This window comes from Hemibagrus wyckioides, linkage group LG01 (assembly GCF_019097595.1).
Source record: "Hemibagrus wyckioides isolate EC202008001 linkage group LG01, SWU_Hwy_1.0, whole genome shotgun sequence".
NCBI classification, from domain to species: Eukaryota; Metazoa; Chordata; class Actinopteri; order Siluriformes; family Bagridae; genus Hemibagrus; species Hemibagrus wyckioides.
The window spans coordinates 31,247,850-31,272,138 of record NC_080710.1 but is presented as its reverse complement, the minus strand read 5'-3'; the positions used below and the strand labels follow the sequence as shown (position 1 = coordinate 31,272,138).

At 39.4% G+C, this 24,289-nt stretch overlaps 1 protein-coding gene across 3 annotated transcripts; it reads right to left on the bottom strand.

Annotated features, from left to right (window-relative positions):
* Window positions 1–5,977: 5,977 nt before the first annotated feature.
* On the bottom strand, window positions 5,978–23,314 carry actr3b (actin related protein 3B). Of its 3 annotated transcripts, XM_058402668.1 has the most exons (13): window positions 23,080–23,314; window positions 22,426–22,480; window positions 20,752–20,807; window positions 18,044–18,168; window positions 17,565–17,675; window positions 16,629–16,724; window positions 16,151–16,258; window positions 14,415–14,558; window positions 13,704–13,877; window positions 13,185–13,277; window positions 9,720–9,845; window positions 7,145–7,228; window positions 5,979–7,041 (listed from the first exon to the last, which is right to left on the bottom strand). In XM_058402668.1, the coding sequence occupies exons 2-13, from the start codon at window positions 22,467–22,469 to the stop codon at window positions 6,946–6,948; spliced, it is 1,257 nt and encodes a 418-aa protein (XP_058258651.1). In that variant the 5' UTR covers window positions 22,470–22,480; window positions 23,080–23,314; the 3' UTR covers window positions 5,979–6,945. The 3 variants fall into 3 exon arrangements, with proteins under 3 accessions (XP_058258660.1, XP_058258651.1, XP_058258669.1); XM_058402677.1 differs by lacking the exon at window positions 9,720–9,845 and having other exon boundaries at window positions 5,978–7,041; XM_058402686.1 differs by lacking the exons at window positions 5,979–7,041; window positions 7,145–7,228; window positions 9,720–9,845 and adding an exon at window positions 9,864–12,017.
* Window positions 23,315–24,289: the final 975 nt, after the last annotated feature.

Genomic DNA, 24,289 nt, shown 5'->3' with positions numbered 1-24,289 from the left:
GAACATCTCAGAGAGCAGAAATGGGTTTGAGATCAATATTTACTTTGAAGATACAAAAACTTACCTGGATCTTTTCTATGAAAATATCGCCCCCAGTATTCTAAAGAAATCAGAAATCCTTCTGAAACACAACAAACTTTTAAAGTCCTGAGTGTGTACTTTCATACGAGCTTCATATTAACCTCCACTGTGGAGAGGAAAATGACCAAGACACTCAATCATCAACATAGATTGAAATATTTATTTAATCTCCTGAATAAATCCATGTTGATTAATCATAGTAGCGAAGCTGCATGAGACTGATGTGAATGTGTTTATCACATGATTGGTCATTTGCGAGTGCTGTATTTAATCACTGTAGGGGTTTGATCACACATTTTATTCAGGTATGGCTGAATGGATCAGATGATTAAAAATACAATGTGACATTGTTCAGATATAAAATATTCACATTTTGTATTTTCACTACTGGAACTGGTTTCTTCAAGAGGTTATTGGTTTCCATCTATCCTGCTTACAATACTGACCAGTCCACCAAGTCCCTTCTGAAAAAATAAAAAGCTTCTCTAGCACATGATGCTACCACCACCACGCTTCACTCTTGATTTTCTTTTTTTGTCCATTTCACCCAACCGTCCATCCATCCAAATATCCATCCATCCTCACTGTCCTTCCATTCATCCTCACTGCCCTTCCATCCATCCATCCATCCATCCATCCATCCATCCTCACCATCCATCCCTCCATCCATCCTGCCATCCATTCGCACCATCGTTCCATCCATCCAACTATCCATTCATCCATCCATCCTTCTATCCATCCAACTATCCATCCCTCCATCTTCACTGTCCATCCATCCATCCATCCTCACTGTCCTTCCATCCATCCTCACTGTCCTTCCATCCATCCATCCATCCATCCATCCATGCATCCTCACCCACCTTCCATCCATCCTCACCCACCTTCCATCCATCCAACTATCCATCCAACTATCCATCCATCCATTCGCACCATCTTTCCATCCATCCAACTATCCATTTATCCATCCATCCATCCATCCCTCCATCTTCACCGTCCTTACATCCATCCATCCATCCATCCATCTGCACTGCAGGGCATAGCCTATGGGACTGCCCGGTATCAAGCCCTCTGCCCTGGTCTGGGAAAGCTCTCTGGCTGGTCGAGGGGGTTCCTGAAGTCTTTCTACAAGTCTTTCCTCTTGCTGCTGTTGTCAGTTGATTGGGAATTGTAAGCTTAATGACTTAGTTTAATTAGTAATGGTTGAATTGTGGATTAACTTCATCAAAACTTGTTAGAATTCAATTTTCTTGCCTTAATTAATGTTTATTTTCACTGATTAATGATTCTTGTCATGAGTTCCTACTAATTGTTGTAGGTGGGGCGTTAATTAGTGGTACACAGTGGGAGTAAATATTGCTTCCGCTTTGGGTATGCATGCTAGTTAGCATCATGTACGCATCTTAATAATTTTCCTGCACTTACTGTTCATTATAGCTAATAATTGCTGAAAGCTTCGTTAAGATTGTTGTTGTGATGCACAACATTGTGTTTATCGAATTTTTACAAAAGTAGCACCAACATGTGTATGCTAATTTTGCCTCATGCTAAATGTATGTTGGTTTATTTATGACTAATCTGATTGTTTTTTTGTATAATTTGTAATATGAATAATGAATGAATGAATGGATGAATAAAGTATCTATCTATCTATCTATCTATCTATCTATCTATCTATCTATCTATCTATCTATCTATCTATCTAATTGAATAAGCGAGTGTAACCTGATGTCTGTTAATTCATGCTATGAGCTAGTGTGTTTGAGCGAAGAGTTTCTGCACTCTGTATCCACTATTTACTCATTTTAATTCTTTTTGCCACATTCTCATTTCTTATAGAGATTATTTCTGTTTCATTATTGCTTCATGTGAGGCTATTTGATACTTACATCGCAGCAGGAAACGGAGGGATGAGAAAGAAGGCCTTCCGATGTGTGTATGCTAATTTTGCCTCATGCTACTTTTGTTAAATAATGTAATAAATCCAGATTTTAATCATCTATGATGTCGTCGAGCTTCAGTGGTTATGAATCGAGATCTGATACACTTGCTTTTTTATAAAAACTAGCTTTGTGGTTGTCTTATGCTCAGTTATTTCTATCTGAATTAGCCTTAGCTAATAATAACAAAATAGCAAATCCAAAAACACAAGGACAATTCAAACAAACTGGAAAAGGTAGGTATAGTTATATATAGAGAATGGAATTCTTCCCTCTGATTGGACGAGACATCTGTCACTCAGGACATACAGAAAGTAGGAAATTGTGTTTCTAACTTTATTTCTTGTACATGTGTGGAGTTCTGCCTTCACTTTAAACCATTTTTTTTTCAGTGGTGCAACTTTAAATCTAAGAAAATAACAAACACATATATTTATATTTATAAGAAAATGGAGTTCATTCAGCTCTACTGTGAGGAAGGAGGTTCATATGGTGTGATGTTGGATATACTGATAGCGTATCATGGAGGAAAGATTAGTTTGCGATCTCTAAAAACACACCAGGAATGTTTGGAAGACAGAACTATTCCAGATGAAAGGATGTAAGGAGCGCTATAAGAGCAGAGCTGTGTTCATACACACACCAATCCACTTTCTACTGCTGCGGCTACTGCTGGACTTCCTGCAGATCCTGAGTGACAGATGTCTCGTCCAATCAGAGGGAAGAATTCCATTCACAAACTATACCTACCTCTTCCAGTTTGTTTGAATTGTCCTTGTGTTTCTGGATTTGTTATTTTATTTTGCACTTTTGCAAATTATGGGATGTTTTGTGGAGATTAATGATCTATAACCTCAATTAATTTCACTTCAGTTTTAGGTTTTAACACTTTGTGAGGGGTTGGGGGGGGGGGTACTTAAGCACAACAGTTTAAAGGTGTCTTTTATAACAGATAATCTTTCTGTTATCTGTCACTGAGCTGCAATTATTCTGAAGCTGGGTATTTTTCAATAAAATGGCCTCCGATGTCTGAAAAGCATGGCTTGAAAAAAATAAATGACGACGATTGCAGCAATTTGTCATCATTACGAAACAATTTAGTGAAATGATCTGTGCTTCTGAGGCATGCCCTTCATCAGAATCTGACTTTTCTTTGGAGGGAACTCATATTTTTGTGGACCTGAACTTATTTGTCCTCGGAGAGAAGGAAGAGAAAACAAGCTTGCCATTAATTCACAGCATTAATGAATAGCAGATGCGGATTCATGAATAAAAACATGGAGTCATTTTTCACCTCGATATTTCACCACACGTTTTTTTTTTTTTTTTTGCATATCCGCCCCTGCAGCTCTCAGCGACGCTCCTCAAAATCCGTCCTGCAGAGATCCAGGTCAGCTTGTGCAAATCTCTCCTCAGTGTTTCAGCTCTTATGGGGAAAAGCTGTGTTTCGCTGCGTACAGGAACGTTATTATGTGCTAATCAGATCCCAGCTACGAGCCTGAGGGTGTCATCTAATATCACGCCGCATTTAGTAACGAGTCGCTCTGGAGGAATAACAAAAATCACAGAATCACAGAGGAGACGTTAGAGGAGGACGTTATCCAGCTGAAGAACACGGCCGAGCGCGGCAGGGTGTAAACGATAGAGACTGTAGGATGTGGTGTAAAAACTAGTCGTAGCGAACATTGGATTGTATTTGAGATCACGTGAAAGATTCATTATGCTGTGAAATGTAGGCCTGGCTTTAACAAATATCGAATCGTGAGTGACAGTGACTTTGTATGTCTTTGAAGATTAGAATCGATAGCTCTTTTATGAACTTACGGAACGAGAAGACGGATAAAGGAGGATAAAGACGCTTCCTCATTAGCGCACCGTTTCTCTGTGATGTATAGAATCCATATAAATCCACGCTACTCCGCTCGGTAAAGTTAATTTATACAAAAGCAGGAAGAGTTTAAATCATCCTCAAAACCTGCCCCAGGTTCCGAAGCACCTGAAGTTCTCAGATACTGAGCTGTCAGAATGCTGTCTCCTGGAGCTCTGGGTCCAATCAGTGAGATGTGCAGGAGCGAGAGAGAGAAGAGAGACAGCAGAGGCGTGTGAATAAAGCAAGATGCCCCGTGATGGTAATTAGGGCACAGGAGGAAGCGGATTCGGAGCTTCAGCCGTGATTCGGGTCGGGGTCGGGGAGAGATCAGAGAAGGCATAGCTTTTACAGAGGAACTGGGAGAAACTGTCAGGCTGCAGGTCACACAGAATCCATGTGAATATGAGAGAAAGATAAATATGTAATAAAACACACACACACACACACATACCGGCTTAGATATACTTGTTTCAAATCCTCCAACCCTGATGCCTCCAAGGCTGCTTTTACAGCAAAGTGTTCAAGGTTACTGACACCATCATTTCTTTCCAGGAAACTGAGGCTTAGCATTCCTCAGAAAAGCTGCTCAAATGGTCAAACTGTCACAGTGACATCACCAGAGATAGGAATCAAACCAGCAGGAGGGCTGAAGATTTTCCCTACGGTACAAACATCCAGGATAAAACCACAACACAGGACAAAACAGACAAGGGATTTATTAAGGAAAGAAAGTGCTAAGAAACTAGAAAAAGCAACATAGAATAACTAGAAACCTAAGAGGGTGTCATGGTTAAAGTTGATGAAGGTAAGCGCAAATAAACAGGTATAAATAGGGCGTGTGATCAAAGGGAATATAGGGAACAGGTGAGGAGAAAAAAGGCAGGAAAAACAGAACAATGGCAAGCACATAAAACATCAACAGAAAGCATGTGACAGGGAGAAACATAAACAACAACACGGAAAAACTTTCCAGTGGTCTGGCAGGGAAATGTCCAATCTGTCCGTGACATCAAACGTGTCTTTTAGAAGTTTTAGAAGAACTACTGTAGGACAAACTCAACCCCTGGATTCCGGTACTGCAGGGTTTTCCTTACATCATCCATCATCCAGCACTGTATGATCACTCAAGGTGTTTCTTCTCCAAGCTCTCTCTCTCACACACACACACACACACACAATCACTCCATTCTGCTCAGCTCACTGTAGGAGAAAGTACGAGTCCAAGTTCCTGAACCGTGACCTTGAGATGAATCTGAAAAACAAATCCCCTACTTCTGATGTTACGGACTGAATAGAACCAAACTCAAAGGACATTTTCATTCAGTCTAAATAAACAAATGATGTTGTGTCTGTGAGTCTGATCTAAAACGAGTCTGTTTAGCTTTCAGTGTGTTTTATTCGTGTGTTTTTCCCTCTGTTGGAGAACCTTACACAGAATTTTACTGGTTGAAGATGAAATCTGAGCTGCTTTTTAGATGAACAAGCACTTGGAGAACATCTCAGAGAGCAGAAATGGGTTTGAGATCAACATTTACTCTGAAGATACAAAAATTTGCATGGGAAAAAATTAACCTTGAACTTTTCTATGAATAAGTAGCCTCAGTAGTCTAGAGAAAAACAGAAATCCTTCTGAAACATGACAAATTCTTAAAGTCCTGAGTGTCTACTTTCATATGAGCTTCATATTAACCTCCACTGTGGAGAGGAAAATGACCAAGACACTCAATCATCAACATGGACACAATAAAAACAGGACGAAATTACATTTTTTGGCCTCTGGGGATAAAGAGTTAAACATTCTTGCTAGTGAGCTATTACTGATAATGAGAATATCAATATCTTAAAATAACATTTTAGTGTATAATGTGTATATAGTGTGTGTTTGAAGCTCTCCTGCTCTGGCGCCAAAGCCCTAACCACACGATCCACCGTAACCACTGAAGGTCAGGGCTCTGTACTGAAAATCATTTCAGGAGAGAGAGAGAGAGAGAGAGAGAGAGAGAGAATTTATAAACAGATTTAGAAGCAGATCAATTTTCACTCTGGTTTGAACAGCAGATTTCTCCTTTAATCTCATTTTCAATCAAATCCATATCAATGCAACCATTAAAAATACACATCTAAAGGAAAAAACAAGCCTAATTGTATTGTTTATACACTCTAAATGTACTGAAAGAGTTAAATAAACACGGTTTATATATTATTCCATCTGTCCTGTAAGAATGTATGATTTCAAACCCACGCATTATTTATTTAATGTGAATATTTATCCTGTCTCTGTCTCATAAAGTATTATCTCTGTTACAAATATAAACTGTCAAAAACCCGCTTCATATACAGTAGAAGTGTCTTTGTTTTCATAACAAGCTTCATTCTGTGTGCAAAAAACGACTGCATATAATCGTCCCTAAAATTTCCCATCAGAGGACAGGAAACTGGTCATCAGTGTATGGCTTCTTTTATATAGATATACACCAATCAGGCATAACATTCTGAGCAGTGACCAGTGAAGTGAATAAGACTGATGATCTCCTCATCATGGCACCTGTTAGTGGGTGGGATATATTAGGCAGCAAGTGAACATTTTGTCCTCAAAGTTGATGTTAGAAGCAGGGTTAGAAGAGTAAGGATTTGAGCGAGTTTGACGAAGGCCCAAATTGCGATGGCTTAAGTCCTTTAAGTATCCTTTAAGTGGAGGCCCCACCTCACAACTTAGAGGACTTAAAGGATCTGCTGCTAACATCTTGGTGCCAGATACCACAGCACACCTTCAGGGATCTAGTGTAGTCCATACTGTACCTCGACGGGTCAGGGCTGTTTTGGCAGCAAAAGGGGGACCAACACAATATTAGGCAGGTGGTCATAATGTTATTCCTGATCGGTGTATGCTTTTTCTAACATTTGTTCTGTTACAAGTGCAGCAAGCTGAAAAACTTCTCGTCTATATTTTCGGTGACGAACGTGAAATTTCGATCTCATAATAAGTTATTTGTACATCGATACACGATGATCACAGCCCTGAATCCACAGAACTGCATCTTCAGTAAAAGTCCAGGGTTAGGACATGATCCCGAACACCGGATTATGGCGACAGATACTGGGACCACGTTCTTCGTAGTCTTTCTTCGTGTGACACACCTGGAAGAACTCGGGCTGTAATAATACAGAAATTCTGTGTGTCAAAACTTTAAGACGACAATAATGAAAAGCATGACCAAATGACTGTTAAAGAACAATAAGGAAAAGCGTTATTTACCGTGGAAGCTAACATGGATCCTCCAAACCAGACAGCGTATCTCTGCATGTGATGAGTGATCACCTGGACCTCCATCGGTTTCGGCTGGGAGAAGGAAACGAGGTAAGGTAACAAGAAACTTATTAAACAAACAGAAGTAACAGATAATAAAATAACAAGTGGTCGAGGTGGTTCTGGCCGAGGTGCTGGGACAAGAATTTACCTCAGAAAATCAGGAATACAATCTTATACATGTTCTACTAACTGAAGAGGAATACAGCATCCAAACAGGTTGCTTTATCAATGGTTTGTAGCATCAAGGCTTGAGAGTGAAGCTGAGATACCTCCAGATTTGAATATACATGTAGCTTCAGGTGCAAATGTAGTTGACTGCTGAAAACCAGTGGACTTGAAAGCAAAGAAAGCCATGCTGGACCAATGTTCAGTATTCAGAGGCATGATAAAGAAAATTAAAGACTGTACCAACAGCTCAAAACACACACTGGGTCACTTTTTACAAGAGAATTTGCTCCAAGCCCAGGAAATTCAACAGCCTTCCCAACTGAGGCAATTTTCACCAGGAAATGATGTCTCTGTATGACTTCTGACCTGCAGCTAAAAATTTACTTGACATGTGGAAGGGACCTTTCAAGGTTACATGACAGGTTGGGTGACTATAATGGTTGAGAGAAGGAAAGAGCAAATGTATCTCCTCTTTTAATAGCTTTTCTTAACCAGTGAAAAAAAACATGGGGTGGTGATGGTGGAAGCAGAGAGATATGAGGTAAGATCAGACTGTAACAAAATCCTGCTCCAATACCATTTCTATTTCTAACTGCCCCAGAGAGAAGAGACTAGTGGTTTCCCAATTATAGGCTGATTTTTTTCAGACCTGTTCTTCTCTGCCTGGTTGGTCATGCAGACCTCAGAACACCGCCACTTTGAGACTCCTTCTGGCATCATTTTGTAGAGCCACCCATTACCTGAACCCTTGAGAAAAGAAATGGGAATAAATCTGGAGAGATGGTGTAATAGAGGACTCATACAGTGACTGGAACAGCTTCAGTGTAATTGTGCAGAAGAAGGATGGAGCAGTCATTTTCTGCATGGATTACCAATGTTCTCAATTGATGCTCCTGGATTTGGATCCTTTTTCATCCCAGGATATGACCAATGCCTATTTTGCTGACTCTCTGGAGGCCACATCCAATGAGAAATCAACTTCCTGTTCAGTTTATACCAATTCATTACACATAGGTTTGGGCTCCAGGAGACCAGGCAAGCAACTAACCCAGTGGAGTGTACAATTGGATGGTATGGTATCGGGGTTTTCACTTGAATCTTTGCCCTACCAATCAATATGATGGCAGCAATTACATCCTGCCTACAGTCCAAGGCCACAAACTAGGTGAGATATTTCCTGGTGCTAGCAAGCTATCGTCTTGGGATCTCAACAAAAAAATTACCACCAGATCCAGTGAACAATGTACTGCGAACTGACCCTGTGGTTGTTGTTCTTTCAGCTACTCCCTGTTGGGGGTCAACACAGCGGATCATTTGGTCCACATGTTTCAGCACAGGTTTTACGCGGGATGCCCTTCCTGACGCAACCCTTCCATTTTATCTGGGCTTGGGTGCATCACTGTGAGTTAACTCTTCAGTGGCTGAGTTAGCTCCCTGCCCAGGAATCAAACCCAGGCCGTGGCAATGAGAACATGGGATCCTGCTGCTGGACCACCAGAAGGCCCTAGTACCAACTGACCCTAATGACTATTAAATTTTTTGCTTTATTCTGCATACCGATGACCAGAATATTTTTGTCCCAGACTGTACAGGTATATGTTTGTCACCAGGTGCTGTACATCATCTGGAAGTTCTTTGCATGCTAGCTCAAATACAGCACTAATCAAAATGGAATTTCTGCTCCTTTTTTCTTATAACTCCTTGGATAATGCCCCAGTGCAGTAGCACCCTTGCTTAGAGGATACTAACCCACAGATTGGTGTCTGGCTGTGGTGGTTAAAGTTCAAGTACTTTGCCCTGTTACCTGGTGGTGAAGGAATATAACAAGTGAGGGATGAACAGCAAGAGAGGGATTTGCAGGGGTAAGAGGAGTAATGGCTAATGTGTGATGCCTGTTTCTCTGATGTGTGATGCCTGGACCCTGTTTCTCTCACTTGATTCGGATAGAAATCACATATTCAGTAAACCATAAAAGCTCAAGCTTGAAAAAGACCCAGGGTCTGCTCGGTTCTCTGGGTTGAATTTGGTCAGTCATCTCATGTGAAGCTGTCATGGTGCAAAGCTAGAACTAAACAAAGTAGCCAGTGGGTGGTAGCCCATGGGAGAGTAGGATAAAGAGAAAAAGTTTGTCCAAGGGTGTTAGCAAAACCTTTTATAGTTAGCATGCTAAAATGGTTGAAATGAAATGAAAGCTAGCATTGCTTCACCAAGCAGCAAACTGGATTTCATGCCTAGCTTCCTTCCTTTATTTGTCAGCTCTGTTATCATGCAGGATTTCATGCAGTGCTAACTTCCATTTAGTTGAAGCAAGCTGCCCTTTTAGTTTTGATGTATTACACGCAGAAATGCTAACCTTTATCCGGCCTCCGCTGAGCTCCTCGCTGAGTCGGAGTCTGGCATCGACTACACGCTTCAGATCCCTTTGTAGCCGTCGACCAAAGTCCCTGAACATAGTGGATCCTCCAGACAGTACTATATTCTAACACACACATTCATTAAAAGATTGAAGATTCTGGATTTAGCATTACTAAACGTAGAAAGTTATTAAATGTACATTATTAAACTGATTTAAACCATCAATAATATTTGTTTTTGTTATTCTAAAGTCATATCATATCATATCATATGATATCAATGTGCAATCGCTCAAGGCCCTCCTCTTTTCAAAGGCCATGCTTACTCTGAATTATCTTTTATTAGCAACAGAAATTGCACCTCTGAGATTAAGATACAATTCTGCTATTAGCAGGAGAACTCATTTAGGCCTCATTAGCTCATATTTATATTCACCGTATACACTGTTCTTTGCACAAAGTGTCAATTTCATATCTGCACTCACTGTATACACTGTTATTTGCACAGAGTCGGTCTACATGTTGTTTGTCTGCTCTGTCTTGTCTTGTCATCCTGTGCACTTCTGTTGTATGTCTAGTTTATTTCTTGCACCTTAAGTATAGTTTAGTTTTATCTCTGTGTTTAGCTCTATGTTTGTCTGCGTCACTGTACTTTGTCTGTGTTCTGTGTAGCACCTCTGGTCTAGGAGGAACGTTGTTTCACTTCACTGTGTACTGCATCAGCTATATATGGTTGAAGTGACAATAAAGCTTCTTGGACTTTTTTTTTACTTTGACTAGCTGCTGAGAGTCTTAAATAAAGGAAGATATTTTTTCACGGCAAAAGAAAGCATCAGCTATGAAGAAAACATGGCAAATTTGTCTGATTGTGCACAATTGTCATGATACATGGTGGAAGAAGGATGCAAGCCAAAATTTGTTTTTATTTACAGTGCAGAACAAACCCAAATTGAGGCTGTGAAGTGGTCAATACATCCAAAACTGGAGCTAGACGAGGCTTGACCAACAAACGGGTATCAAATAGAATCTAGGCAACAAACTGGTCACACAAAGGGGCTTAAAACATGGAACTATTTATTGCACAAATAAACACAAAAAATGTGGTTCCCTCTGGTGGTCTGGAGGGGAAGTGCCCTAGATATCTATTTCTTCAGCTTAGCTATCCTCATACTAGCATATTTCTGAGAATTTCACTTTTTTATTAAAAGCTTATTCAGAAAATCAGCAAGATGAAGCTTGAAAACTAACATACAGAGTCTTACTAAGGTGTCTGACCACCACGAAAGCACGTCCATTACATTTTACATTTCTGACATTTGGCAGACATCTTTATCCACAGTGACTTACAATTTTTTATCTCATTTTATACAGCTAAGCAATTGTGGTAGCTTAGTGGTTAAGGTGTTGGGCTACTGATTGGATGTTGATGAGGTCAAATCCCAGGTCCGCCAATCTGCCACTAGGGGGCCCTTAACCCTCAATTGCTCAGTTGTATAAAAAATGAGATAAATTGTAAGTCACTCTGGATACGGGAGTGTGCCAAATGCCAGAAATGTAAAGGTAAAAATGAAGGGTCAAGGGCCCAGCAGTGGCACAACCTTCCAATCATTAGTCCAGCACCTTCACCACATCCGGAGTGATGAACACCCTTCTTCCAAAAAGTTGTTCCCTCAGCTGGTGCTGTAATGACGACGTTAGAGACCGCTGTCTAACATGATGCTCCAAAATCCCCCAAAGGAGATCAATATGGATAAATGATTTAATTGGGTTGGGCACAGCAGTGTTTCACATCCGCGCTACTGTTTCAAATCCTACGCCTTCATGTTGCATAATTGCTTTGAGAGCTCATGAGCGTATTTGCGTCAGTATTAAGTCGGAAAATGTTTTTAGAGAGAAGACTGGATGCCGAGATATTCTTTCAAATCAACCCGACTCTTTCCCTGGCCTCTATTCACAGTCCAAATGTTTTCCTATTCACTTCACATGCAAATCAAATGAGCTCTTTTAATCCTTGCCACTTCTAATTACCAGCTTCCCAAATTGGATTTTGTCAAAGCTTTGTGAGCTTTGTTTACCCATACACACACACACACACACAAACATACACACACACACACACACAATGCATACTGAAAAACAATGAACTCATATCTGCTGCAGAAATATTTAGGTTTATTCCTGCTAAATGTCACATTGGTGTTTTTTCCTCAGGTGCAGCCTCAGAGGGAAGGATTTGGTTGTTGTGTAAGTTACTGAGTGTCTAGAAGAGAGTCTGGTGGATCAACAGTGACCTCTAGCTGAGGAACCAGAACAGAAACATACGGCTCAGCTTCGGTAATAATGCTCTTTCACTTATAAGGGAAGAAAATACAATCATTTAAAACAACTTAGTTGTGCCTACTAGTAGAGATGAGATGATGTCTGGAAAGTCTACTAAACAATCCATAAATCTCATACACCGACCAGGCATAACATTATGACCACCTGCCTAATATTGTGTTGGTGCTGCCAAAACATCCCTGATCCATCATGCACTGTGTATTCTGACAGAACCAGCATTAACTTCTTCAGCAGTTTGAGCAACAGTAGCTCGTCTGTTGGATCGGATCACACGGGCCGGCCTTCGCGCCCCACAATTATCAATGAGTCTTGACCACCCATGACCCTGTCGCTGGTTCACCACTGTTCCTTCCTTGGACCACTTTTGATAGATACTGACCACTGCGGTCCGGGAACACCCCACAAGAGCTGCAGTTTTGGAGATGCTCTGATCCAGTGGTCTAGCCATCACAATTTGGCCCTTCGTCAAACTCGCTCAAATCCTTACACTTGTCCATTTTTCCTGCTTCTAACATCAACTTTGAGGACAAAATGTTCACTTGCTGCCTAATATATCCCACCCACTAACAGGAGATCATCAGTCTTATTCACTTCACCTCTCACTGCTCACAATGTTATGGCTGATCGGTGTAAATTATAGAGAGTGGGTATGCGTCTTAGATATTAAGAGTATTCTGGATGGTAGACAACAATATAATATACCACAGATCTCAAATCTGTAAAACGCTTTTAGAATAAAAAATTTCATCTAAAATGTATTCCTAATCAGCAAGTCCTAGGCCACGGTGGTGAGGAAAAACTCCCTGAGACTTCATGAGGAAGAAACCTCCAGAGGAACCAGACTCAAAAGGGAACCTCGTCCTCATCCTCATTTGGGTGACACCAGATAGTGAGATTATAAATAATGTCTTTTCTACAGCTGTATATAGTCAGATAGATAGATAGATAGATAGATAGATAGATAGATAGATAGATAGATAGATAGATAGATAGATAGATAGATAGATAGATAGCAGTAACTCTGCTTCACCCATCACTGTTGATTATTTCTCTATAACAGCATGACACGAAGCGTTTCATTCCATCAATAATCTACAAATACTTGTGATGTCAACGTTCTGTACCTTGTAAAGAGGTCTTCTCACGTCTATGGGACAGCTCTGAATGACCTCATCCACCACGTCTGAAATGGGATCCATGAAATCCGGGTTAGCAAACTGCGAAAAAAAAAACAACTAAATGTTTATTTCAGGTGAGAAACTAAAAAGAGGTAAGGTCAGGAGCTAGCATAAAAAGAAAATAACTCAAATAAATCATTTTAAAAATAAATAATAATAATTGAGGGCTAAATAATAAATCAGCCTTGACTGATGTTGATTATCTAATTTATTCAAAACACACTGAAAAAAGAAAAGAAATAGACCTAGGATTGGGATTGTACTGATATATCATATGAATACTTTTAAAAAATTACAGTTTAATAATAAAATAATTGACCAAACTACACCGATTTTTCCCACCATGTCAATAATATTCTGTTCACATTTATGACATAATCCCAATGAAGTCCATTCAGTATTCAAAGGTAGGGTGTGGTTGGGGGGGGCGGTGGATACTTTTGCAACTCCAGAGCACTAAATCACCTCTGGATGGAAGAAAATCTCCGGTCCGAGGAAGCGCTCATATCCTACGTCTATGTGAAACTCATTTTTGGTGATGGTGTTGATGCCTTTGTATTTCTTGATCCATTTCCCGGGGTCTGTGTCGTACTTCGTGAACTCTTTCACAATGTCTGGGCAGATGTAGCAGAACCTCTCCTGAAGGTGAACACAAAAACAGCAGACACGTGATACAGCGAATAAAACTCATTCAGCCTGGTTAATTTCCTTCACTCACACTTCCACTGTGGTCTTTAAAAAGCCCTGTGATTGGCTGAAATAGTGGGCATGAACATGTTTACAGACAAATTCTTTCAAACTCATAACATCACGGCGTTCTCAGTTCTGATTGGTCCAAAAGTGTTGATTCATCTTCTAGAACAGCAATAGTAGAAAACGACTTACATTTTTATCTCATTTTATATACCTGAACAGTTGAGGGCCTTGCTCAGGGCCTTGCTCTGATCAGTAGCCCAATGCCTTTACCAGTAAGCTCACATCCACAAATTCAAGCCGATTCCCATACTCTCATCCTGAAGCCAACATCTGGATCCCTGTAACCTATTATCTAAGATCTTATTCCACTCATACGATCACACTAACAGATTTTATGAGAAAATCTGGAGAATTGTTGTTGTTGTTGTTGTGGAATGGCAGGAAAGAAAAATGATGATGAACATGAGAGTGAATATTCACCTTGACTGCCTTTGCGGTCTCCAGAGACTGTTCAGGAGGAATCCCGACCTCTCTCTCTCTGAGGAGCTGCTGGATGAAGTAGGTGATGTCTCGGCCTGCTATAGGGATGTGCTTTATACAGCTCCCGATCACGTAGCCCTCGGCCTGGAGACCGACACAGAATCTACTGATAACTGAAAAGAAAACTCAAAAAACTGAGTAAACCTGTGGAAGCAGGATGCTGACGAGGTTAAACTGCATTCAGAATGACACCAAATACAAATACAGTAGAACCTTGGCCTACAAATTTAATGTGTTCTGGAGGCGAGTTCTTAAGGTGACAGTTTGTATTGGGAAACAAATTTTCCCATCAGAAATAATGTAAATGCAGATAATCCGTTCCAGCCTCCCAAAAATATGACCAATATTCCCAATATGAAGCGTATGGAAACTGTATGGCTGCTTACAAAGAACTGACCCAAGCCAAGCATTCCATGTCAAGGCTCCTCACAGGAAGTCGTGCCACCAAGCTTGGGCTAAAAATAGAACAGACCGCCCACACCACCAATCTGTCAACAAAAAAACACCCGAAAAATCACCTAGCTTTAGAACGCATGCTGAAGGAAACGTTGGTATCGTGGGTTGACTCTTTTCTAACAGCTTTCACTGAATGTAAAAAATTCGTAAACTCACTTCAGTTGGCTTTGCGTGGCTTTCCACTGACTCCTGGACGTACGCGCAACTTAGCCAGCATTCGGTTCGGTTCGTATGCTAAAAATACTCCTTATGCCGATGCAAAATTTCAATTCTTAAAGCGAAAATTCCTAAGGGAGGGCATTCGTACGCAGAGGTTACACTGTACACAGTTTTTGTTACTCAGATAATGAAGTCTGATAAACGAGAGAGCAGACATGCAGCTTGCAAGAAAAAGTCCTGCCCTGACATCCTTCATCCTTCATCCTCACTGCCTGCCTGCTCCGAGTCACTGAGGTTTCATTAGTCTCGTGTTTACGTCTTGAAAACAAAACCTGTGAGAAAATCTGGCTGAAAGGTAGAAACAATAACAGGTAGAAAATAATAGCTGCATAAACAGGATTAAAAAACAATCCTCCGTTTGTACGTCTGTAGTGAGAACGGTTCTGAACCGGAGAGACCTAGCTGAGCTTGAGGAACTACAGGGATTAGGCCACACCCACTTTCATGAATATTCACGAATATGAATATTCAGAGCGCTACAAGGTTGTATTACACTCCAGGATTATAATATAAACACTATTTATACCATTAAACAACAGAAAAATACGGATGAACGTTAAATATGTATATTAAACAATTTCTCAGTAATTAATGAGTTCAACTTTTATACAAAAATTCTGCCGTTAATTATAAAATAAATATGATGTGTGCTAAAAGAGCCTTATTAAAGGTAAAGACGTTGTCTTTCATTATTTCTAGATGCTTTCTATTAAAACAAAATGTTATAGCATCTCAGTTTACTTGTTAAAATTTCCTCAGGACTGTTTTTAGAGTGATTCATTAAAAAATTAAATTATTTCGCAGATAACAAAGGTCAAAAAAATGGTAGCTAACAAGCTTCTGTTAGCCTTTATACACTGTTAATACACATGAATATTTTCTTTAATTATAAGACTTTAAGAGTAACGTCTTTTCTACGTCTTTACATAAAGCAGCTTTATTACAGCACACTGATGTGTTCATATATTAAAAAATAATTATAAAAATAAAAGGTGGTGTACCACAGGTATGGCATGCGTGACTCCGTCCCCACTGTCAATGACGATTCCTGTTAGCGTCCGCTGTCCCACCTGCCTGGACGTCCACGAGGCCGCTAGAGCCAGAACGGCCTGCAGATGTGATAAAGTTTAGAGAATCTGTGATAAAGTTTAGAGAATCAGATTCCTAATAATTAAAATGCACATATTTATTTTAAAAAATATGAAAAGATTTTATCAACACGTTCTTGCTGCTTGTCTCACATTCGACTTAAAACATCACGACAGGAAAAACACTAAAAAAATACATAAATTTTTTAAAAATTCTACTTTAAATGATGGAAAAGATCACTCTTAGCTTTAAACACTATCACTTCAGCAATAAACTCTAAAATATTCATCTCTATACGTGTTATTTAAACGTTAAGACTCTTTTCCAGTCATTAAATTTACTGTAAAATGTATTAGTTAGGAGATCTGGAGTATTTTGAAGCACTTTTACCTGGACGGCGATGTAAAGGCCTGGAATGTTGAAGGTTTCAAACATGATCTCGGCTAAATACTCTCTGTTCTCCGGTGTGTTCAGAGGAGGTTCTGTCTGATTGAAATAAAAAGGAAGAGAGAATAAAAAACAGGAAAAAATCCTTAATACAGAAACATGAAACGTTTTAGCCACTTTATTAGGAAATGCTCAATTGGTCCCAACATCTCTCAGGGTAAGAGGTAGGTATACATCAAGACTCTTCTCTGTTCTTGCACCGAGGTGGTGGAATGAACTATGTCTATTTGTGTTTCTTAAATAAACCCCGTGAATAGATTTTTCCCCCTTCTGCCTCTGCAGGATTATTACATGAATATAGATTTCTCTCTATTTAAAACTTGTCCATGACCTTCAGATTTGAGGTGGATTTGACCTTGATGTTACACTGGAAAATTCAGCATATGAATTTAATCGGTTCTCGAGGTGAGTTCTTAAGATGAAAATCTGTATTGTGAAACAAACTTTCCCATAAGACATAATGTAAATATGACCAAAAATATGACCAATATTCCCAATACGAAGCGAATGTAAACTGTATGGCTGCTTACAAAGAACTGACCCAAGCCAAGCATTCCACTTTTCACTACAGCTTTCACTGACTGAAAAACATTCATAAACTCCCTTGGGTTGGCTTTTCAATGACGCTAACAAGTTTGAACGGCTCCTGGACGTAGACGCAACTCAGTTCGGTTCGTTTGTATGCCGAAAATGCTTCGTATGCCAATGCTAATTGCTTGCAAAATTTTAATTCTTAAGGTGAACATTCGTGAGGGAGGGCATTCACATGCCCATGCACATGTTCCACTGTATAATCATATGTACAGCATCAAGCTTCATTTCCTGCACGCTTTCATGTGAAGTCATTAACGTGTGTGAGAAAGACGTCAGAGCTCTCACCACAAGGAAGTTGTGATCTTCTGGCTCAGCTCGCAGGTATTTAAAAATAATCTGCTCCATGAACTTCTCCATCAGATCCCAGTCCTCGATGATACCGTGCCTGATGGGCCACTAGAACACACACACACACACACACACACACACACACATTGATTGTTATTCCTAAAACTACAAGGTTAATTAAAGATCCTGTAAAAAGCACTGGTATTTGAACCCTTTCTGATGAGAAAACACTTCACTGTACAATTCTACTGTTGACTGATTAAATTAATTAGGCGTCGTTATTCGGTTCCTGTTGTCATAGTAACAGGAAGGCGGTCATGTTTATATTTATCGATCCAACATCTCCATACAGGCTGCTGCAACACTTCCACTTTTATCTCTTTATCTCTGATCGTCTCTTATCAGATCCATGAGATGATTCATAAAAATGCATGGAAAAAATTTGAATATAAATAAATAAATAGTTCTAACATCACCTTGGTTGCGTAGTTGGGTTTGTCGATCGCTTCGTCACCAATGAAGAAATCCAGATCATCCACTCCCTTCATGAGGCGTCTCTGAGCCTGGTCTCCAACTCCAGCTGTCTCTCGGATGCCGATGCCTGTGTGTGTGTGTGTGTGATGAAACATTAGACAGCATACAGTATTCTTATAGAACACACATCTATCACACTTCTCCCATGCAGCTTTCTTCCATTCACGTGTGTGGAACATCGAATCATGATTTGAATCGAATCCTGTTTTTTATCAAAACGTGATTTGAATCAAACTGTGATTTGAATCAAATCGTGATTTGAAACAAATCGAGTCGTGACTTGAATCAAATCATGATTTCAATCAAATTTTTTATATGAATAGAATCGAATCATGATTTGAATCAAACTGAGATTTGAATCGAATCGTGATTTGAATCGAATTGTTATATGAATAGAATTGAATCATGATTTGAATCAAACTGAGATTTGAATCGAATCGTGATTTGAATCGAATTGTTATATGAATAGAATAGAATCGTGATTTGAATCAAACTGAGATTTGAATCGAACCGTGATTTCAACCAAATTGTTATATGAATAGAATAGAATCATGATTTGAATCAAACTGAGATTTGAATCGAATCGTGATTTGAATCGAATCATGATTTGAATTAGACAGTGATTTGAATCAAACTGAGATTTGAATCGAATCGTGATTTGAATTGAAGCGTGATTTGAATCGAATCGTGATTTGAATCGAATCATGATTTGAATTAGATCATGATTTGAATCAAATTGTAATTTGAATCGAATCGAGAATTGAATAAAATCATGACTTGAATCAAATCGTGATTTCAATCAAATTGTTATATGAATAGAATAGAATCGTGATTTGAATCAAACTGAGATTTGAATCGAATCGTGATTTGAATCGAATCGTGATTTGAATTAGATTGTGATTTGAATTGAATCGTGATTTGAATTGAATCGTGATTTGAATTAGATCATGATTTGAATCAAATTGTGATTTGAATCGAATCGAATCGTGAATTGAATCAAATCATGACTTGAATCAAATCGTGATTTCAATCAAATTGTTATATGAATCGAATCAAATCGTGATTTGAATCAAACTGAGATTCGATTCAAATCGTGATTTGAATCGAATCATGATTTGAATTGAATCGTGAATTAGATCATGACTTGAATCAAATCGTGATTTCAATCAAATTGTTATATGAATAGAATCGAATTGTGATTTGAATTAAATCATGATTTGAATCAAACTGAGATTTGATTCAAATCGTGATTTGAATCGAATCGCGATTTGAATCGAATCGTGATTTGAATCGAATCGTGAATTGAATTAGATCATGACAAATCAAATCGTGATTTCAATCAAATTGTTATATGACTAGAATCGAATTGTGATTTGAATCAAATGGTGATTTGAATCTAATTGAATCTCCTAATATTAATTAATATTAATGGAAGGAACGGGTCAAAGCATAAAAATTTGCACTGACTTCATTAAACTCCTTAAACATCCTAGAAACGGTTAGATATGGATTGAAATTCCTTACTCTCCTCTCCTTACTCTTCTCTCCTTATTCTTCTCTCCTTACTCTTCTCTCCTTATTCTTCTCTCCTTACTCTCCTCTCCTTACTCTTCTCTCCTTATTCTTCTCTCCTTATTCTTCTCTCCTTACTCTTCTCTCCTTATTCTTCTCTCCTTACTCTTCTCTCCTTATTCTTCTCTCCTTACTCTTCTCTCCTTATTCTTCTCTCCTTATTCTCCTCTCCTTATTCTTCTCTCCTTATTCTTCTCTCCTTACTCTTCTCTCCTTATTCTTCTCTCCTTACTCTTCTCTCCTTATTCTCCTCTCCTTACTCTTCTCTCCTTATTCTTCTCTCCTTACTCTTCTCTCCTTATTCTTCTCTCCTTACTCTTCTCTCCTTATTCTTCTCTCCTTACTCTTCTCTCCTTATTCTTCTCTCCTTACTCTTCTCTCCTTATTCTTCTCTCCTTACTCTTCTCTCCTTATTCTTCTCTCCTTATTCTCCTCTCCTTATTCTTCTCTCCTTATTCTTCTCTCCTTACTCTTCTCTCCTTATTCTTCTCTCCTTACTCTCCTCTCCTTACTCTTCTCTCCTTATTCTCCTCTCCTTACTCTTCTCTCCTTATTCTCCTCTCCTTACTCTTCTCTCCTTACTCTTCTCTCCTTATTCTTCTCTCCTTACTCTTCTCTCCTTACTCTTCTCTCCTTACTCTTCTCTCCTTACTCTTCTCTCCTTATTCTTCTCTCCTTATTCTTCTCTCCTTATTCTTCTCTCCTTACTCTTCTCTCCTTATTCTTCTCTCCTTACTCTTCTCTCCTTATTCTTCTCTCCTTACTCTTCTCTCCTTATTCTCCTCTCCTTACTCTTCTCTCCTTATTCTCCTCTCCTTACTCTTCTATCCTTACTCTTCTATCCTTACTCTTCTCTACACTATATAAATATTTATAGTTCTGTTTGGATTTTTACCCACACTGAAATCTCTCTTTAACCCAAAATCACGAGGTCAATCTGAGCAGCGTTCTACTGTACGGCCGCTTTAAATAGCGCTTCCCTACGGCATCGTTTAATTATAAACCCGACCTAAATATCTAAAAGTATATCACAGGAAAAGGAAAACGAGTGAACGTTTAAAGACTATGAGGTACTTACAGGATGGCATGATGAACTGTGGCTCGGTGTTTCCAGCATAGCCGATCTTCGTGTAGCTGAAACATAGGACATTCATACTAATTCCACTGCTCGCAACCTTGGGGTAACCATGGACAATCAGCTGTCCTTTTCCTCCCATGTCACACGCTCATGTGGGTTTCTTCTGTACAACATCATTTCTATCCACACAGGCTGCTCAGCTGCTTGTTCAGTCTCTGGTCATTTCGAGACTGGACTACTGCAGCTCTCTACTGTCAGGTCTACCTCTGAACGCAATTCTTCCACTGCAAATGATTCAAAATGCAGCTGAGTGACTTGTTTTCAACCTGCCTAAGTTCTCCCACACCACCCCACTGCTGCATTCCCTACACTGGCTTCCTGTAGCTGCATCAGATTCAAAACACTGACACTTGCCCACAAAGCCAAGAATGGACCAGCTCCATCTTACCTCAAAGCTCTTATTACTCCTCACACCTCAGGTCCACTAGCACTACTCGACTGGTCCCACCATCTCTCAGGGTAAGAGGTAGGTGTACATCTAGACTCTTCTCTGTTCTGGCACCGAGATGGTGGAATGAACTTCCCCTTAGACGTCCAGACAGCTGAGACACTGACCGTGGATGAAGACCTACCTCTTCCTGAAACACTGTTTGTTTTATGTAATAAAACACATATATTTCCTCCCAATACAGTTTTTTCGGCTGATGGGATCCTAAGTCTGTGACCTTGATAGAGATTTCAAAGTACTTTTATATGTTGCTCTGGATAAGAATGTCTCCCAAATGCCAAAAACTAAAATGTACTACTACTGCTACTACTACTACTACTAATAATAATAATAATAATAACAATAATAATAACAGAACTTCTTGGAATAGTAAAAGATCCTGGACTTGGTGCAGTAGGTATAATAAATAGGATATATATGGTATACCTGCCTAATATTGTGTTGGTCCCCCTTTTTGGTGCCAGAACAGTCCTGACCCGTCCTGCACTGTGTATTCTGACCCCTTTCTATCAGAACCAGCATAAACTTCTTCAGCAATTTAAGCAACAGTAGCTCGTCTGTTGGATCGGATCACACGGGCCAGTCTTCTCTCCCCAGATGCATCAATGAGCCTTGACCGCCCATGACCCTGTCACCGGTTCACCACTGTTCCTTCCTTGGACCACTTTTGATAGATACTGACCACTGCAGACCGGGAACACCCCACAAGAGCTGCAGTTTTGGAGATGCTCTGATCCAGTGGTCTAGCCATCACAATTCAGGCCTTTTGGTTAAACTCAACCTAGCACTTGTCTGCTTGCTGCTCGCTCCAGGTGAAGTTTATCTAAAAACACTTCAGTCCTCAAGATGAGGAACGATTCAGACAAGTCTCCTCTGACGAGACAAAAGCGTTCATTTATTAAATGTTTTTACGTCTTTTTTAACTTTTGTGTGTGTTTTACAGCTATAAGTGTGACTGGGAGAAATGTTCAGAATGCTAGGTAACTGAGACACGCCCCTCTTTTACTGAAACTCCACCCCCATATCATATGCTCAGCTTCTGAATATGCAGTAAGTCTGAATATCTCACATCCTCACTATGAGCAGAGCGAAACTCAACCCTGAATACAACCCAGAATAAGGTGTAACACCAGACAGGTGTGTGTGTGTGTGTTACCCCAACTCACCCAGTCCCATAGTCGATGACACACGGAGGTAAAGGAACTGCCATGTCCTGACACTCTGGAGATAAAACACACACACACACCATCACATTTTAACACTGATGCACTTTTAAATTAACACACACCATCATCTTTTCAAACTGACACACATTTCAGCTAACACACACACACACACACACCATCACTCTGCCACACTGACATACTTTTAGACTAACACACACACACACACATCTTCTCACACTGACGCACTTTTAAACTAACACACACACATCTTTTATTCTCTTTTCACACTGACGTACTTTTAAACTAAAACAAACACACACACACAAACACACACATCATCATCATCATCATCATTTCACACTGACGCACTTTTAAACTAAAACAAACACACACACAAACACACACACACATCATCATCATCATCATCATTTCACACTGACGCACTTTTAAACAAACACACACACAAACACACACACACATCATCATCATCATCATCATTTCACACTGACGCACTTTTAAACTAACATACACACACACACACACACACACACACCATCTTTTTTCTCTTTTCACACTGACACACATTTCAGCTAACACTCACACACCATCACTTTGCCACACACACACACACACACACACTGTGTTAATCAGTACCTTGTACAGAGATGGCTGTAGCGCCGGTTTATGGCTCGCGCACTGTCTCTTGTCTCTCTTCTCTTTTTTCCATCACCGACTGCTTCCCGAGTCAAAGGCAAAGCGCAAAAATAGAAACACGCCGCATCTGCCAAAAATAATCCCCGATGCCCTTCTGCGCACGGATATTTATTTGGTTTCCTCCACTCTCTCACACACACACACACACACACACACACACGGCTCTGTGGTATGTCCCTAATGCTGCCTCACTCCCTTCTCCCTAATAACTCCAATCTTCTGAACTACATCATTTGCACTTTCAGCAATTCAAGCAGCCCAAAAATAAAATAAATAAATAAATAAATAAAAATCATAACATATAAATGTATAATAAATAAATAATGTTACAATAATAAAACAAAATAAATATGAATCTATACGTTATAAATGAATGATTAAGTTTTTTGGAGGTGTAATAAATAAAGTTTATTTTTTCATGTGTTAGTTGTGTAGTTTAACACTGTTTTAATTCATCTAATTAAACATACATTAAACTCCAGCTTTTTTGTTTATTTGTTTTTTTCTTACAGTAATTCTGTAGTCTGACCAGCAGGGGGCGATATGTGACCGCTCACTCATTCTATTTTATTTAATAATGCCTCATTTACTTTCATATGACTTTAAATTTAAACATAAATGCTTGGGAAAATGCAAATGTTAATAACGTTATGTTAATAAAGGCTTCTTTTTTTCTTCCAATTTAATTAGATAGATAGATAGATAGATAGATAGATAGATAGATAGATAGATAGATAGATAGATAGATAGATAGATAGATGCCTCACTTGCCAGTGCTCTAATTGCTCTGCTTTGTTCTTTTCTACAGTGTTGTGTGTTTAAATTAAAATGATTACTTTGTTATAACACATTTATAAGAAGTCATTAATTTTTTTTACAAAAAAACAAAACAAAACATGAAACAGCCTTTTAATGTAAATAATTTAAATATCATCTTTATGTGTGTGTGTGTAGGAGATACAGCGGCTTTGTGATTAGTTCGTTTGCCTCACAGGATTTGGGGATTCGTGTGTGTGTGTGTGTGTGTGTGTGCACGTGCACTTTCTCCCCGGTTCTTCAGGGGTTTCCTCCTGGTTCTCCGGTTTCCTCCTCTAGTCCAAGGACATGTGTTGTAGGCTGATTGGCATCTCTAAATGATCTGTAGTGTTCC